The sequence below is a fragment of the Schistocerca serialis genome, chromosome 2, assembly GCF_023864345.2.
Source record: "Schistocerca serialis cubense isolate TAMUIC-IGC-003099 chromosome 2, iqSchSeri2.2, whole genome shotgun sequence".
Classification (NCBI taxonomy): Eukaryota; Metazoa; Arthropoda; class Insecta; order Orthoptera; family Acrididae; genus Schistocerca; species Schistocerca serialis.
Genome location: NC_064639.1, coordinates 44,522,801 through 44,540,260, shown reverse-complemented (window position 1 = coordinate 44,540,260; position 17,460 = coordinate 44,522,801). Strand labels below are relative to the sequence as shown.

General features: G+C 42.7%; 1 protein-coding gene across 1 annotated transcript in view; it reads left to right on the top strand.

Annotated features, from left to right (window-relative positions):
• The window catches only part of LOC126455437 (gamma-interferon-inducible lysosomal thiol reductase-like), a 115,251-nt gene that overhangs the window by 42,887 nt on the left and 54,904 nt on the right, over window positions 1-17,460 (top strand). The window contains exon 3 of the mRNA XM_050091186.1: window positions 11,534-11,707. Coding sequence (XP_049947143.1) covers window positions 11,534-11,707 — 174 coding nt within the window. The remainder of the gene's footprint in view (window positions 1-11,533; window positions 11,708-17,460) is intronic.

The following is a 17,460-nucleotide window of genomic DNA, read 5'->3' as shown; positions in this document are numbered from 1 at the left end:
TAGAAGCAGCTCATCCCTATGAAACTGGGCATATACACTGACGAAAAAAAATAACACCACGCACGAGGAGTTGTGCGACATAAACGAAAGTTGGTAGGCGTGTTTCAACATACGAAAGATGATGTCTATTCAAATTTCGCGCCAGTGTGGTGCTAGTAGCGCCACTATGGGGATGCAAGTCAGGTTTGCTTTAAATACACCACCATAACGGTTGTGAGCGTTATTACCTTCGATATTCAACGTGGTGGATTGATGCTAGTCACGAATGCATTTAAGGCAAGAAATACGCCGTTGTCAACACCTCACTGAGTTTGAATGGGGTGGTGTAACAGGGTTAAGAGTAGTCACTGTACATGATTGCTGGCAGCAATGGCCACGGGAATGTAGGGTCGCAAGAAGTCCGGGCTCCCGACGGCCACGTGGTGCTACCGAGAGAGAAGACCATCGTGCTCGGCGAACAGCTCTGGCACACTGTACTGCATCTGCAGCAGCTAGCTGAGCAGCGGTTGGCACCTCAGCGACACGACGAACTGCCTAAAATCGATTTTTCCAAGGACAACTACGGGACAGACGCCCTGTATCGTCCATTCCATGGCGGAGAAGGTGGAAGTTTCTGATGAAAGCTGGTCCTACCTCGGTGCCAATGATGGCTGCGTGTTCTTTAGATGGAGGCGATTTTAGTGCCTGCAACCAACGTGTCTGCGTGCTAAACGCAATGGATCTATACCTGGAGTTATCGTCTGAGGTGCTATGTCGTGTGACACCACGAGCGTGTTTGCAAATTTGTACGTCAGTCTGGTGATTCGAACTGCTGTGCTACCATTCACGAACAGTGTTCCATGGTGTGTTTTCCAGTAGGATAACGCTGGCCTACATGCCGCTGTTGTAACCCAACATGCTCTACAGAATATCGACATGTTCCCTTGACCTGATCGATCACCAGATCTGTCTCCAATCGAGCACATGTGGGACATCGTCGGACTGTTACTCCAGCGTCATCCACAAGCAGCATTAACCGTCCCTGTACTGACCGACCGAGAGCAACATGCATGGAACTCCATCCCACAGACTGACATCTGGCACCTCTAGAACACAATGCTTGCACGCTCGCACATTCAACATTCTGACAGTTACACCTGTTACTATGAACTAGCTTTCCACGTTTGCAATGGCCTATCTAGCCTTAAAATTAACCTGTGATCCTAAGATGTTAATCACTTAAATATTTTACACAAACAGATGTATACTGTGGTGAACTCGACATCAGATACCGGTCGCCCGACTCTGGGGGCCAATATTGTTGTGAACTGAGAATTCTTCTCTCTGTTGTGACATGAAATGATGAGCAGATGAGAGCAGATGACTACTGAGACTGTCCCACTTTGGGCGCCAAAAATCTAGTGAACTTGTGAAATTATTTGCTGATACCATGAACATTACCAATGTAGTGAACTGTGAATTTCTTCTCAACGCTGTCAGACTCGAAATGACGAGCAGATGACTGGTGCGATTGCTCCACATTAGGAGTCAACAATTAATTGATATCAATGATTAAATGAAATCAAACATAAAGGGTACAAAATTAAGGGCTTCATGTATGAATGTAAAAGATTGCTTATATGAACAAAACACGAAAGAAATGTATTTTTTAGGTTAGAGTGTCCCAGGGAACCACAGAAGAGGCGTCCGTCAGAAAATGGGCAGGTAAAACACAGTAAGGTAGTTGTAGAAACGAATGGTATTGTACTTGTAAATTGTCGTAGCTGTGTTGGGAAAGAACCAGAGCGCCAAGCCCTAATAGAAAGCACTGAAGCTCAAATAACTGTAGGAACAGAGAGCTGGCTAAAGCCGGAAATAAGTTCAGCCGAAAATTTTCCAAACGGTCTAACAGTGTTCAGAAAGGATAGATTAAATACAGTTGGTGGTGGAGTATTTATTGCTGTCAGAGGTAGTTTGACTTGTAGCGAAATTGAAGTAGATAGTTCATATGAAATAGTATGGGTAGAGGTTATACCTGACAATCGTACTAAACTAATAATTGGATCATTTTACCGACCCCCCCGACTCAGAAGATATAGTTGCTGAACAATTCAAACGAAACTTGAGTCTCATTTCAAATAAGTACCCCGCTCATACAATTATAGTCGGTGGTGATTTCGATCTACACTCTATATGCAGGAAATATTATACGTTTAAAGCCGGCGGCAGGCATGAAACATCATCCGAAATTGTACTGAATGCTTTCACAGAAAATTATTTTGAATAATTAGTTGATGAGCTCACTCGAAGCGTAAATGGTTGCGAAAGCATGCTTGACCTTTTAGCAACAAATAATCCTGGACAAATAGTGAGTGTTGTGATGAATACAGGGATTAGCGGCCACAAGGCAGTTGCTGCTAGGCTGAATACCGTATCACCTACAACCATCAAAAAGAAACGCAACGTATATCTATTTAAGAAAGCTGATAAAAATGCTCTTAACGCCTTTTTAAGAGACAGTCTTCAGTCCTTCCGATCTGATCCTGTAAGTGTAGAAAAGTTGTGGAATGTTTTCAAAGAAATAGTATCAACAGCAATTGAGAATTATATACCACATAAATTAATAAGTGATGGTACTCGTCCACCATGGTACACAAAACGGGTCAGATCGTTGTTGCAGAAGCAGCGAAGAAAGCATGCCAAACTTCAAAGAACGCAAAATCCCCAACATTGGCAAAGTTTTACAGATGTTCGAAATATGACGCGTACTTAAATGCGAGATGCTTTTAATAATTTCCTCAACGAAATCCTGTCTCGAAACCTGGCAGAAAACCCAAAGAGATTCTGGTCATACATAAAGCACACCAGTGGCAAGACACAGTCAATACCTTCACTGCGCGATAACAACGGTGAAGTCACTGATGACAGTGCCACTGAAGCAGAGTTATTAAACACGGTTTTCCGAAACTCCTTCACCAAAGAAAACGAAGTAAATATTCCTGAATTCCAATCAAGAACAACTGCCAGGATGAGAAACATAGAAGTAGATAACCTCGGTGTAACAAAGCAGCTTAAATCACTTTATAAAATAGCTCCATATTTAACAATTATATACAACCACTCGCTCACAGAAAGATCCGTACCTAAGGACTAAAAAATTGCTCAAGTCACACCAATACCCAAAAAGGGAAGTAGGATAATCCGCTGAATTACAGGCCTATATCACTAACGTCGATTTGCAGTAGGGTTTTAGAACATCCTGTATTCGAACATTATGAAGTACTTCGAAGAAAACAATTTATTGACATATAGCAAGCACGGATTCAGAAAATATCGTTCTTGTGAAACACAACTAGCTCTTTATACTCATGAAGTAATGAGTGCTATCTACAGAGGATGTCAAATTGATTCCATATTTTTAGATTTCCAGAAGGATTTCGACACCGTCCCTCACAAGCGTCTTCAAATCAAACTGCCTACCTACGGAGTATCGCCTCAATTGTGCGACTGAATTCGTTATTTCCTGTCAGAAAGGTCACAGTTCATAGTAATAGACGGAAAGTCATCGAGTAAAACAGAAGTAATATCCGGCGTTCCCCAAGGAAGTGTTATAGGCCCTCTATTGTTCCTGATCTATATTAATGACATAGGAGACAATATGAGTAGCCGTCTTAGATTGTTTGCAGATGATGCTGTTATTTATCATCTTGTAAAGTCATCAGATGATCAAAACGACTTGCAAAATGATTTAGATAAGATATCTATATGGTGCGAAAAGTAGCAATTGACCCTGAATAAAGAAAAGTGTGAAGTTATTCACATGAGTATTAAAAGAAATCAGCTAAATTTCGATTAGGCGGTAAGTCACACAAATCTGAGGGCTGTGACTTCATCTAAATACTTAGGGATTACAATTACAAATAACCTAAATTGGAACGATCACATAGATAATATTGTGGGGAGAGCAAACCAAAGACTGCGATTCATTGGCAGAACACTTAGAAGGTGCAACAGGTCTGCTAAAGAGACTGCTAACACCACACTTGTCCGCCCTATTCTGGAGTATTGCTGTGCGGAGTGGGATCCGCATCGGGTGGGACTGACGGATGACATCGAAAAAGTACAAAGAACGGCAGCTCGTTTTGTGTTATCGCGAAATAGGGGGAGATAGTGTCACAGACATGATACGTGAATTGGAGTGGCAATCATTAAAACAATGGCGTTTTTCGTTGCAACGGGAACTTCTCATGAAACTTCAAACACCAGTTTTCTCCTCCGATTGCGAAAACATTCTGTTGGCACCCACCTACATAGGGAGAAATGATCATCACGATAAAATAAGAGCAATCAGGGCTCGCACAGAAAAATGTAAGTGCTCGTTTTTCCCGCGTGCCGTTCGAGAGTGGAACGGTAGAGAGACAGCTTGAAGGTGGTTCATTGAACCCTCTGCCAGGCACTATATTGTGAATAGCAGAGTAATCACGTAGATGTAGTTGTAGATGTATTTATTTTCGTGCTGTTTACACAAAGCAAAACAAAATTACAAATGTCAGGGCCGATTTGACTGCGTGTGAATAGGACTCGGTTATCAAGGGGAAGGAGGAGGGAACGAATCGTCTCACCATTCTTCGTTATCGTTCGTCGTACTGCTGCCGGCGGCAGGCGCTGCGTCAGTACGGCGCTTCGTATCGGAGCTGTGCTGCACGGGTCGGCTGCACTCATCAGCAATCGCGGCTTTGCGACGGGTCCCAGGTACGATCTCCGCGTTGTCTGCCCGTTGTCGGTTGCGTGGCCGCATCTATGCTATCACGGCGTCGGAAGGCAGATGTTGGCGATGGGTGGAAGAGCGCCCATGGCCTCTCACTTCCGCGGTGTCTCCACGACGCACTCTCGCTTCCCCTCCCTCTCTCAGCTCAACTCCTCTTCGACATATTCTTTCTTTCGGCGTTGTCATTGGCGGACGAAATTTTCAACGCAGCCCAATGACAGATCGCCGTTTCATCGTCACGCCTCTCCGTGCAGGGTGGAAATTTTCTATCGGGCGTGGGCTGGCGTATGGCTCGTGATTCGGTACCTTTCTCACGATTTCACATTCTTTTCTGCATACCGAGGCTGTTGGGGGAATAGCTACACAACACTTCTTTATAACCGGTCTCTCTGCATGAGCCCTGGACACTCATGTTTGGGCTCCGTCTCAAAATCTCCTGGCGTCCGTCACTAACAAGGAATGTCCTCACTGTCGAGCAAACATCTTCTTAGGAATGCTGGCTTTCGCGCACACATGCTCGGCGTTCCGTCGTGATGGCTGCAGGTGCCCACCAGCTCTCGGCACGCTCCTCGCTGTCACACGTCGTGGCGAGGCGAGGACGCCGGCCCGGCCTCCCGCTGTGTGCCTGCAGAATGGCGGCAGTGACCCTCTTCTCGGGGTCTCGACCCAGGGAGTCCGGCCCCTCCCTCCTCCACGGCCGCTCGTGGCGACTTGGCGAAAGTGGCTGCAGTCTGACGTATTACGATACCCAAAATTTCTTTTTCTTCTTCGCGGATGGATTACTTCGGACCACGCGTAATCAACATTTGTTGGCCTTCCTTTTCGCCCAGTATTCCTTCATAAACAACGAATGGGCTAGCTTTCGTTGCGTAGACCACGTATGTCGGTTAGTTTTTCTCTCTTCTTCCTCAAAACTCCCTGTGTTTGTGATTTTTCTGATTTTATTTCTATCCTGTAGATTTGGAGACCCTAATTCTCTCAGGTCTTTTTCCGTCTGTTTGTACCAGTTCGGTCTTGTAGTTTTGTTCTTTCTAAATGCCCCATGAATTGGATTCTTCTCATGCGCATTGTGTCTGTTATTTTGGAAATATTTTTATATATTTCTGCATTGGGTTTTGGATAATGCACATCATCTTTAGTTCTTAGTCCTAGGATTTTCCTCATTATTTTACGTTCTTTCACTTCTAATTCCTATTTTAGCGTTCTGTGTTCAAGATTTAGTGTCTCAGATGCGTAGAGAGCTGTTGTGTAGTGTCGTATTTTGCAGGTCCACGAGAGACTCTTTTTGTTGTATATGTTTTTTGTTAATTGAAACGCCGTCTCCATATTCTGGACTCTTGATCTGACAGATTTCTTTGCATTACAATTTTCTGCAATCTATTCACCTAAATATTTGAATTCTTTTACTCGAGAGATGCAGCTATTACCAATTTTGAGATCAGAAAGTGCATCTTTGATGTCAGTCATAAATTTTGTTTCTTCAAATGAAATTTGTATTCCTATTTTTGCTGCCTGCTCTTGTAATAATTCTAGCTGTTTATGTGCATGGCTAATGTCTTGTGCGATCAGTGCCACGTCATCAGCAAATGCTAAACAGTCTAATTCTATGCCCTTACGTCTTGGTCCCAGTCTGTTGCTGGTGCACCTGCTTTTCTCCATTCTCTAACAACTTTTCCAAGAGCACAATTTCATTACTATATATTAATTATTTTTTAGTGTTGCGATTTTTTCCGTTAGTGGCTGTGGACGTACCGTTATCATATATAACTCAAATATGAGATAAACTTCTGAAAGAAAATTTTATTTCTTAGGTACTCCATGCACGTAACTGTTGCAATTGGCTGTGAAAAAAATTATATACTACATGGAAGGCTGCGCCGTACTAATGCTGAAATATCTGTCCTCACTTCACTGTACGGCCTTGTCATAAAATCTGAGAAGTATTACTAGCACAAATTGTGTTGTCAGCTTGGCTATAAATTATTTTATGATAATAAGTGCAAAATTACTACGCATGTTTCATTACGTTAACACACGTCGCATATGTATTAGAATTGTGATTATATTCGACCAGTTGCTGAAAACCATCGGAATTCTGTGATTAATTATTGCTGTTCAGTGCATTGCAGCGGCAGGTATCATTATTTCAGATCCTCGTTGATGAGCTAACGTTTGAGGCAGCTAGCTGAAGTAGGAACTAAGAATCCTATAAGATTTGTAAGCAACAAATACTGTATGCGCTTTTCTGATAAGTCGCAGAAAGGTTTTGTTTCATAATTAGTTACGACAAACTGTCATTTACATGCACATATACTTGGCTACACTATGGTTCACACTTCATTATTTAACGGACAGTTTGCAGAGAAACCTGCAGACCATTTCTCTACCGTTCCACTCTACAACAATACTTGGGAAAAATAAACACCTAACTCTTTCCGTGTGAGATCTGATTTCCATTATCTTATCAAGATGGTCTTTCTCCCTATGCGAGAGGGAGCCAACAAAACATTTTGACATTCGGAGGAGGAAGCTGATGACTGAAATTTCGTCAAAAGGTGTCACCGCAACGACAAAGACCTTTATCTTAATGATTGCCGCTCCAGCTTGCTTACCATTCTGTAATGGTTTTTCCCTTATTTCGCGATAACACAAAACGGACTGGCCTTCTTTAAGCTTTTATCCTATCTTGTAAGGATGCCATAAAGGGCAGAAACGCTGCGGAAGATGACGAACGTAGTGTGTGCGATCTCTTCAGTAAAGCTGTCACATCTTCTAATTGTTCAGCCAGTAAAACGCACTCTTTGATTTACCTTCGCTAAAACATTTATTTTTTTGTGATAGTCCCAGCTGAAGTTGTCCGTTATTTGAATCCCTAGATATTGAGCTGAATCGACAACCGTTAAATTTGTGTGATTTATCCTGTAAATGCAATTGAGTGTGATTTTTCTAGTACTCATGTGGAGGACATCACATTTTTTATTGTTGAGGGGCAGTTGCTGCTTTTCGCAGCAACTAATTATCTTGTGTAAATTACTATTTAATTAATTTTGATCTTCTGATAATTATTATCTATGCCTGTTTCTTCATTTATTTATACTTCTCATGTTTGAGTTCTCAGCGGCCTGCGTTAAACGAATTCCGGGTATTATGAAATATCATTCACTTTTGTTAAAAACTTGAATACAATAATACGAGGGTTGGAACTTAAATAGTGTCAACTATGTATTCACAACTGATACAAAAGGGTTACATGTTTGCACCTGTTACTGTCCTTCAAAGTAGTCACCAGCTTTGTGAAGAACCCGTTACCAGCGATGTGGAAGGCGTAGTGTACCGTTAGCAGAGACTGTTCTGTTGTTGGTGCGAATGGAGCGGTCTACTGAGTGTCGAATCTCTGGAGCAGTTGTGAATCGAATGCCACGAAGTGGTTCCTTCATCTTCGGAATCAAATCAAAGTCACAAGGACTTAAGGCCGGGGAGTATGGTGGATGGTACAGTACTTCCCAGTCCAATCGACCGAACAGAGCAGTCACAGCTTGTGCTCCATGCGCCCGCGCATTGTCTTCGAAAATGATGGATGGGTCTGCGCAGAAAATGTCACCGCTTCTTTCGAAAAGCTGGTCGCAGATGATGCTCCAAAAACGAGCAGTAATACTGTGCATTGACGCTCTGCCGTGGAGGAACGGAATGCGTTACGATAACACCATCATAGTCGTACACGAGAATCAGCATAACTTTCACCATACTGAGGCTCTGACGCACTTTCGACTTTCGCGGCGACCCAAAATGACGCCATTCGTTGGACTGGCATTTCAGTTTTGGATTCGTGGCATTCGGTTTAGAACTGTTCCAGCAGACCGCTCCATTCGCACCATCAACGTAACAGGCTCTGCTAACGGTATACTACGTCTTCCACATCTCTGGCAAGACGTTCTACACAACGCTTGTGACTACTTTGAACATGAACAGGTGCAAACATGTAGGGGGGGGGGGGGTGGGCTTACGGGCAAACATGTAACTCTTTTGTATCGGTTGTGAATAAACAGTTGCCACCACTTAAGTCCCAATCCTCGTATTATTGTGGAACATCAATACCGTGTATTCAAGTTTTTAATATGCCCATGTTCCTCCAAATACCGACGGAATACTCCATAAGTATCCGTACATATTTACTTTTGTAGCTGTATCCCCAAACTGAACTCATTCTTAGCTCTCACACATACTTTATCATAAACTTTAACTTCTTGGCAGTAGGTGTCTGTATTTCTCTAAATATAATTGAAATAACTTATCATCGGAAAAAGAGTTTAAAAAGAAGTTGCACTTGGAAACTAATGTAGAAGAGTCGGGAAAAATGGAATATGATTGTAAAAATGCAGATAACCATATACAAGCATACGGAGTATGTCTCAGGTACGGCGTGGCTAGGAAACTTCTTAAATAACGAAACTGAATATGTTATCCCCGAGCCGGCATTTGTGGCCGAGCGGTTCTAGGCGCTTCAGTCGGGAACCGCGCGACCGCTACGGTCGCAGGTTTGAATCCTGCCTCGGGCATGGATGAGTGTGACGTCCTTAGGTTAGTTGGGTTTAAGTAGTTCTAAGTTCTAGGGGACTGATGATCTCAGATGTTAAGTCCCATAGAGCTCAGAGCCATTTGAACCATTTGTTATCCCCGACGGCGAGTGTTCATCAGAGACAAGGGTATCGGCAGGATTGCCCCAGGAAGAGTGATAAGACCGCTATTATTCTCCATACACGCAAATGATACGGCGGATGTGGTAGGCAGCAGTTTGCAGCCGTTTGTTGATGATGCATGCTGCGGTGTATGGGAAGGTGTCGTCGCTGAGTGACTGTAGATACGTATACGACGACGTGGACAAAGTTTCTGGTTGGTGTGATGAGTGACAGTAAGCTCTAAACGTAGAAAAATGTGAGTTAAGGCAGGTAATTAGGAAAAACAAACCCATAACGTTCGAATGCAGTATTATGGTGCTGCTTGACTCACGTCTGTTAGATATCTGGGCGTAATGTTGCAAGGCAGTATGAAGTGGAATGAGCACCTAAAGGACTGTACTGGTGAAGACGAACGGTCGACTTCAGTTTACTGGGAGAATCTTGGGAAAGCATGGTTCATCGGTAAAGGTGACCGCGTACAGGAAACTAGTGCGACCCTTTGTTGAGTACTGTTGGCGTGTTTGGGATCCGCACCAGCTCAGATTAAAGGAAGACACTGAGGCAGTTCAGATGCGACGTGCTAGATCTGTTACCGGTAGGTTCGAACAACAGACAAGTATTATGGAGATGCTTCGGAAACTCAGAATCACAATCACTGGAGGGAAGGCGAAAGTCTTTTCGAGGAGCCCCACTGAGAAAATTTAGAGATCTGGCATTTGAGGCTGATTGCAAAACTGTTCCTCTGCCGCCAAAGCACGTTTCGCGCACAGATCATGGAGATAAGATTAGAGAGATTACGGCTCGTACGGAGGCTTATAAAGTCGTTTCTCCCTCGCTCTACACGCGTGTGGAAAAGAGAAAGAAATGACGGGTAGTGGTACAAATGGTTCAAATGGCTCTGAGCACTATGGGACTTAACATCTGAGGTCATCAGTCCCCTAGAACATAGAACTACATACACCTAACTAACCTAAGGACGTCACACACATCCATGCCCGAGGCAGGATTCAAACCTGTGACCGTAGGGGTCGCGCGGTGCCAGACTGAAGCGCCTAGAACCGCTCGGCCACACCGGTCGGCACTAGTGGTGCAGCGTACCGTCGGCAACGCACCATACGATGGCTTGACTAGCATGTGTATAGATGTATATATAAATTTGGCAAAAAAATATACCTTATGTACATAAAATACATTCTACGGGCCCGGGTTCGATTCCCGGCTGGGTCGGAGATTTTTCTCCGCTCAGGGACTGGGTATTGTGTTGCCTTCATAATCATTTCATCCCCATCCGGCGCGCAGGTCGCCCCATGAGGCGTCGAATGTAATAAGACCTGCACCAAGGCGGCCGGACCTGCCCAGCAAGGGGCCACCCGGCCAATGACGCCAAACGCTCATTTCATTTCCATAACAAAACCTTACGTTTATTAACTTCAAGACAAAATTCTGAAGCGTTACGGGTGATCCGATTTGTATTTACTTATTTGTATAAATCACAAATCTAATCTTCGTTTCAGCATCTGCACGATGTAGGAGTGTCTTATGATATACCTAGTATGACGTATTGCCCGACATGCCATCTTGGAGTTCGCAACCATACCGACAGAGCTGATTGTGTCCATACCCAAAAAGGGAGCAGTACATAACGATTTACTGATAAATTTACTTAATAAGTAGCAGAGTTTTAGTAGTCAATCTTCATTTTCAGTAATTATCACAAGTTTGTGAAAAGTTACTTCCAAAAATTTTGTCGAACTACGAAAACAGTTTTTCTGCGACGAAACACACACGATAACTGGAGACGAAGTGGGCTCGTTGCAGAGCATCACGAGAACATTATGCTCGGGGGAATCACTCGACGAGTGAGAAATCACGGTTGTCCATATCGCCAGACTGTTTCATTACACCCGAAGTTCATCCACATTTCACAAAGTACGAGTTGGCTATAATTTTTTTCCTCTTTGTATCCCTACTCTTGAAATTTACTGGCTGCTCTTTGCTAGAGGCCACTTTGTCCGACAACGTGAGCCACAGATTCTTTGACTGTTTCTACTGGTCTGCCTTTAAGTACGCTTTACACAAGAGCGTAAAATCCATTATCTATTTGACTTAGACGAAGGTGACTGCCGGGGGGTACGAGTTCAGTTGCCAGCACGGACTGAGGGAGTGCCAGGGGAACAAGGTACACTCGTGTGCCGTGGAGCTGCTGGAGGACCCGACGGCGCAGCTGCAGTACGTGGCCTGCACGATGCGCGGGGAGGACGATCCGGTGGAGAGCGGCAGAGCGGTGAGTCAAGTCAGCGGTCGTACAGCTGTAAAATGTTCTCTGAAATGATTGGAAGTAAGAAAAAAAGTAGCTTACAGACCCACTTGATGTGAATGTTTTTTTTTTCAATTTTTTTCTTATTTCTTTAAGCTCTTCAGTCCATGTGATAAAATAAGTATAGAGAAACGTCTTCATCATTGTTACACATATTTATATTCTAAATCACATTGTCTTAATTTTTTATCTATTCTAAAATATTTGAGGTACAGATATGTGTTCTTACGCCTAAACCAGTAGAAGAATTTTAAAAAGCAGTTCTTTTTAAGTACACAAAAATACATATTTCATATCTTGTCTACGGTTTTTGTACCTTCACAGGTGCATTTAGAGGTATTTCTCGCCATTCTGCTGTCATGTCTTTAAAAATCGTAAGTGGAACCGCAAGCGGAGTATGGTGCGACCTGGCGACAAAAAGTGAAACTACGCTATCTACATGAACATCTGATACAGCTCTTGCGTTGATAAACGCATATTGTTAATTTTACGACGTGAATTGTCGGAGACCATATATGTGTACCCACGGACTGAAGAAGTTAAATATAACATATTTAAATATCGACTTGTATTCTATATATTGCTAAGAGTATATAGATCCAGAGAAAGCACCGTAGTTTCGATTTATGCTGTAACTTTATTTAATTTTTTCAACATGAAAGGAAGTATTCCCCAAGTTTTACATCAATGCAACGTTTTATGCGCAAAGTAGGCCTTCAAGAAATCGACCTTCCTATGCTTCATATACATATGTATGCCGTATGTGAAATATGCTTTCTCTGAAATGACTAATTAAAATTTTCTTAATTTATCTAGCAACTTTCAAATAATTAAAAATTATTTTGCAAAATTTTACTCCACTGGTCATTTGAATACCCCAATCTTTCATTTTGCATTCTTTGTTTCACTATGAAACTTCAGAAAAGAAACCATTGTGCAACTTTCCATCGGTTCACTAAGCTTTTCTTAACTGCCGTGATTATGTTCAAGTAATTGACTTTTTTTCCAAAACTAGACCTCATACTCGTCAGTTTCTCCATTTTCCGCTCTTCGTTTGATTGTGGAAACGTAGACAAAAATTTTCCCTCGAAGCACAGGAGATTAAATCTTATGCTGCAAAACTTGACCTAACGTTCGTCTGTTTCATACCTATAAATCGGTTTCTCCCTCTTCATTTGGCTACGAACATTTGGATGAAAATCCGTTGTGTAATTTCAACTGTGTAATTTCATTTGACCAGAAAGTGTTAGTGTTGTGTCAAATGAAGGACCACACACTCAGAAACAGTCCATTCTCTTGATTATGTTATCGAGTCTAAGTCGGACAGGGTTACTAAGATTTTAGCTGACGGGAGCAGGGGAGTGTTAATGCATATCGGGCACTGTGGTTGGTCAGCTAGATGACGACAGTCCCAAATCGTACAGGATGATCAATCCTTTACGGAACTAGTGGTGAGTGTCTTTCACCCCCGCAATGAGGTCTTTGTTTGTGAGTGTTTTTCCTTACGCAGGCAGCACTTGCTTGTAAGGCGAGGCGACGCGGTACGGCGTAGTGAGCGAAAGTGTTTCAAGTGAAATGGCGACACACACGTATTCTATTCGCCAAAGACTATTCATGTATGCCCAGAAAGTAATGCACCGCATGTTTTTTTTTTTGGTCAGCAGAAAACAACTCTACGAATGTGAAATGTTACGTACGTATTATTTTAACTCTCCTAAGTCAGCGCGCCAAGTTCCTGTCACTTAGGACATATAGCCCAGCTGCCAGGACAGTTTCAAAATGGCGTCTGTAGGTGATGTACGTTACAAGCAACGTACTGTCATTGAATTTCTCACTACAGAGAAACGAACTGTGGGGAATATTCACAAACGCTTGTCCAAAGTCTATGGAGCATCTGTTGTCGACAGAAGCAGATTTAGTCGCTAGGCACAGAGAGTGAGGTCATCAGAATGCGGTTCGGCGGAGCTCCACGATTTGCAGCGGCTGGAGAGACCATCCACGGCTGACACACCTGACACACCTGACCTAGCCCCCTCATACTTCAACTTGCTTGGGCCATTAAAGGAGGCCATTCTTGGAAGACATTTTGAGGACGATGAGGTGATTTACACAGTGAAGTACTGTCTTCACCTCCAGGACAATAGGGCATACACAACCTCGTTTTACACTAGAGGAAGGCCACAGAACGGGATGGAGATTACGTGCAAATATATTGTGTGTAGATAAAACACAGTTTTTTCGTGTGTGTAATTCTCCTTATGTTCAATAAAGAACTGTTGAAGAAAAAGCATACATTGCTTTACTTTCTGGCCAACCCTCGTATGGTTGATACAAGGGCATAGAACCAGCACATGCAGTAAGTAGATTATTTCAAGAATAACTTCTTGATGTTCAGGTTCCTAATTGGAGTACGATTTGTCGATTAATAAATACATTCCGTGAAACGGGAAGTGTTCTTGTCAGGAAACGGAGGCAACCACATACAGTACTCACGGGAAAAACTCTGGATGGCATTGGGGATGCTCTGGAAGGTTTCCTAGAAAATCAGTTCAACCGTTTTCAAAAGGAAATTTCCTGTGCCTCTGTTCGAAAGGCTACAATGTTACTGAAGTTAGAGCCTTATAAAAGACCTGCAGGGCAAGAAGATAAACAAGGTGACACTGGAGAAATGTCCAGGTTTTGTGAATGGATTTTGAATAGGGTACATTGTAAGGTGTCAGGCAAATCCAATACCTTCCATGAAAACCCTGACATGATAAGCAAATCCAGTAGTATGTCACATAGCTCCGAATAAATCGTGACATTAAATTAACCAAAGTAATACGAGTAACGAGTGAGCAAATGGAATACCACAGACTAACACAAGAATGCCTAAATGCATGTCATACCTTCCCACCGTAAGACAGACGCAGTTCCGAGGGGAGAAACGAGAACAGAAGCCGACAGCAGAACCGCGTTAAGCTGAAGGCCCTACGATAAGGGACAGACACCCACGTCGACACCTAACCGCTAGGACCACACCCCAGCCGCAAGTTTTAGCGTGAGACTTTTTCGCGTCTCTGTTACGTCAGGAACACCCCCCAGCCCATGTTAAAAGCTAGAGCCCTCCAGAAGAACAGTATAGATCTTACGATAACATTAAAAGGACCACACCAGCTGCAAGTTTTAGCGTGAGACTTTTTCGCGTCTCTGTTACGTTGCAAACTTTAAAAACATTGTCCCACCACGAAAAGTATAACGTTTCTCATTGGCTAGAAGAATTTTTGGTAGGTGGAGTTTAAGGTTAACATTGAGACCCTGATTGGTCAGATGAAAACACAGCCAGATAGTTTTTTTTTTAAACCAACTTCGGTAAATTGTAGTAAGGAGAAGTTAGACGGAGAGTTGCTTCCGAGACGGCGAGGTGAGCGGAGCTGTGCTGTCCGCCGCCCCCTAACGAACACCGACAAGGTAATGAACGCACGCGATGCCGCACAACAGCGCATAAAGCTTCACTCAGAACTGCAGAAGTCTCATCTGTTACACCCCCTTTTTGCGTAATACTAGTGTCGATCGTCAATTAAAGCTCATGGTGTTCACATTTGCCACTTGAAGTAAAAATCTGAAATGAGGTGATTTTTCTGTTATATAGTTATTGAGAAGCCACATCAGCCACTGTAATTTACGACAAGTTAGATAAGTAATTAAAGATAATTGAGGGTCACTGTAGACCATTTTGATAGTTTTCTCTCTTGTGAAACTTAATTTAAACCTAGGTTATAGATGTGATATGGCATAGGTCATCCTTCGATCCATTGTAGAACTTGGAAACCCACTCAGGGAATATTCGTTCACATTGTTGTTGAATGCAGTTGGTTTTTACCATCCTGTATTAAAACATTTCCTTTTATCAATAGTCAAATTTATAAACAATGTTTTTTGAGTAGAATAAAATTTCCAATGGTAAACTTAACTGATTTTCGACGTTATTTTACCAGCTAACTAAAAATAGGAAAGCCTTGAACCCCTTCCACTAAATTTAGTTAGTATTAAGATTGTTTTACAGGGAGTGCAGTGGAGCCGACGCTGAAATCATTAAGTATTTGGTTATATCATCGCTAGTCTCACTGAACTCTTCTGAATTCTACATGTCATATGTGGTCTGGCGTCTCCTTACCAGCAACAGGCCCCAGGTTCAAACTAGTCAATTACCTAAAAAACACGCTCAGAGCGTCGTTGCGCGAAAGTGATAGGGAGACACGATATAGAACAAATAGACACCACGCAGAATGTTAGAACATGACGGAGAAATTTCTTTCCGCACGTTTCTGGTTCCACCCAAGTGGATGCGTTAATTCACAGAATAACCGACACTGGAGTTTTGAACGGCTTAACGTAATACACGACGAACTCTTGCATAATCAGAAAAAAACAGGAGTGTTAGTGCTATTAGCGGTGAGCGAATAATAGGCCCTATTTTTTCCCAGGTAACAATTAACAATTAGAAATACAGGATGACAATTATTGAACTATATGAAATAAAATAGTTATAACTTGTGAACTGTTTGTGTTGGGACGTTCAAACTGCACGGTTGGCCGCGGGGCATGATGGGAATTGTTATTTGGTTTAGCGACGAAACCCACTTTCATTTGGATGGCAGTGTCAGTGAGGAAAATTGGCGCTTTTGGGGACTGAGAATCCGCATTTCGTGATCGAGAAGTCTCTTGACCCTCAAAGGCTGACTGTATGGTGTGCAATGACCAGTCACGGAATAATCCGTGCGATATTCCTTGATGTGACTACCGAACGGTACGTGAAGGTTTTGAAAGATGATTCCATGACCACTGGCCAAAGTGACTCGGATTTCAAGATGTGACTCATGCAAGACGGAGTGTTTGATGTCCAGCAGGAGCACTTTGCTGGCCGCATTCTGGCTCTGGGGTAGCCAGAGACCACTGACATAGCACTCGACTGGCCGCCATATTCTCATGACGTGAACACATGCGACTCTTTTTTGTGGGGCTATGTTAAAAACAAGGTGAACAGCAATTACCCCAAAACCACTGCTGAGCCAAAAACAGCCATTCAGCAGGTCATCGACAGCATCCATGTTCCGACAGTTCAGCGGGCTGTAGCGATACAAGGGGTAGCAAATTTGTCATAAAAGTCCGCACATTACCCAACTGATAGTATTTTGCGCTACAGGTATTTAGTTCATTCCAAGCAAGTATCGATTCGTGACGTCATCGGCCAGACATGGAGAGTAATCTCAATCCGTTTTAACAGACTAATAGTTTCTTTCACGGAATAAAATTTTATAATTATGAAATACAAGTTCTTGAAATTTATTTAGAATAGGAAATGCTTAATTAGTAATTGCATGCCATAATTTATCCGTTTAATGTAAAGGTTTTTGATTTTTGTATGCAGGTAAAAAGTGTGAATTTATGTGCGGTTTTTACTCTTAGACGAGTTACCACTTAGAGTTGTGGCGACGTCATTTATCCACTGCGCCAAGAACAGCAGGTGAAAGCTGCAGCTGATGAATATTTATCTTTGCCGTAGTCGGCTTGGGTACGAGTTGTTTATTCTTATTAGTTTTTGATCTGTGATTGGAAAATAAAATGTTTTCTCATCTCATGAAAAAGCTGTTACTTCATAAAATATAAAGGCTCCCATAGTGGTGACCCCGATGTGCATGGGCGCGTGCATGCCTAACATGCCAGCTTAATAAAATCAG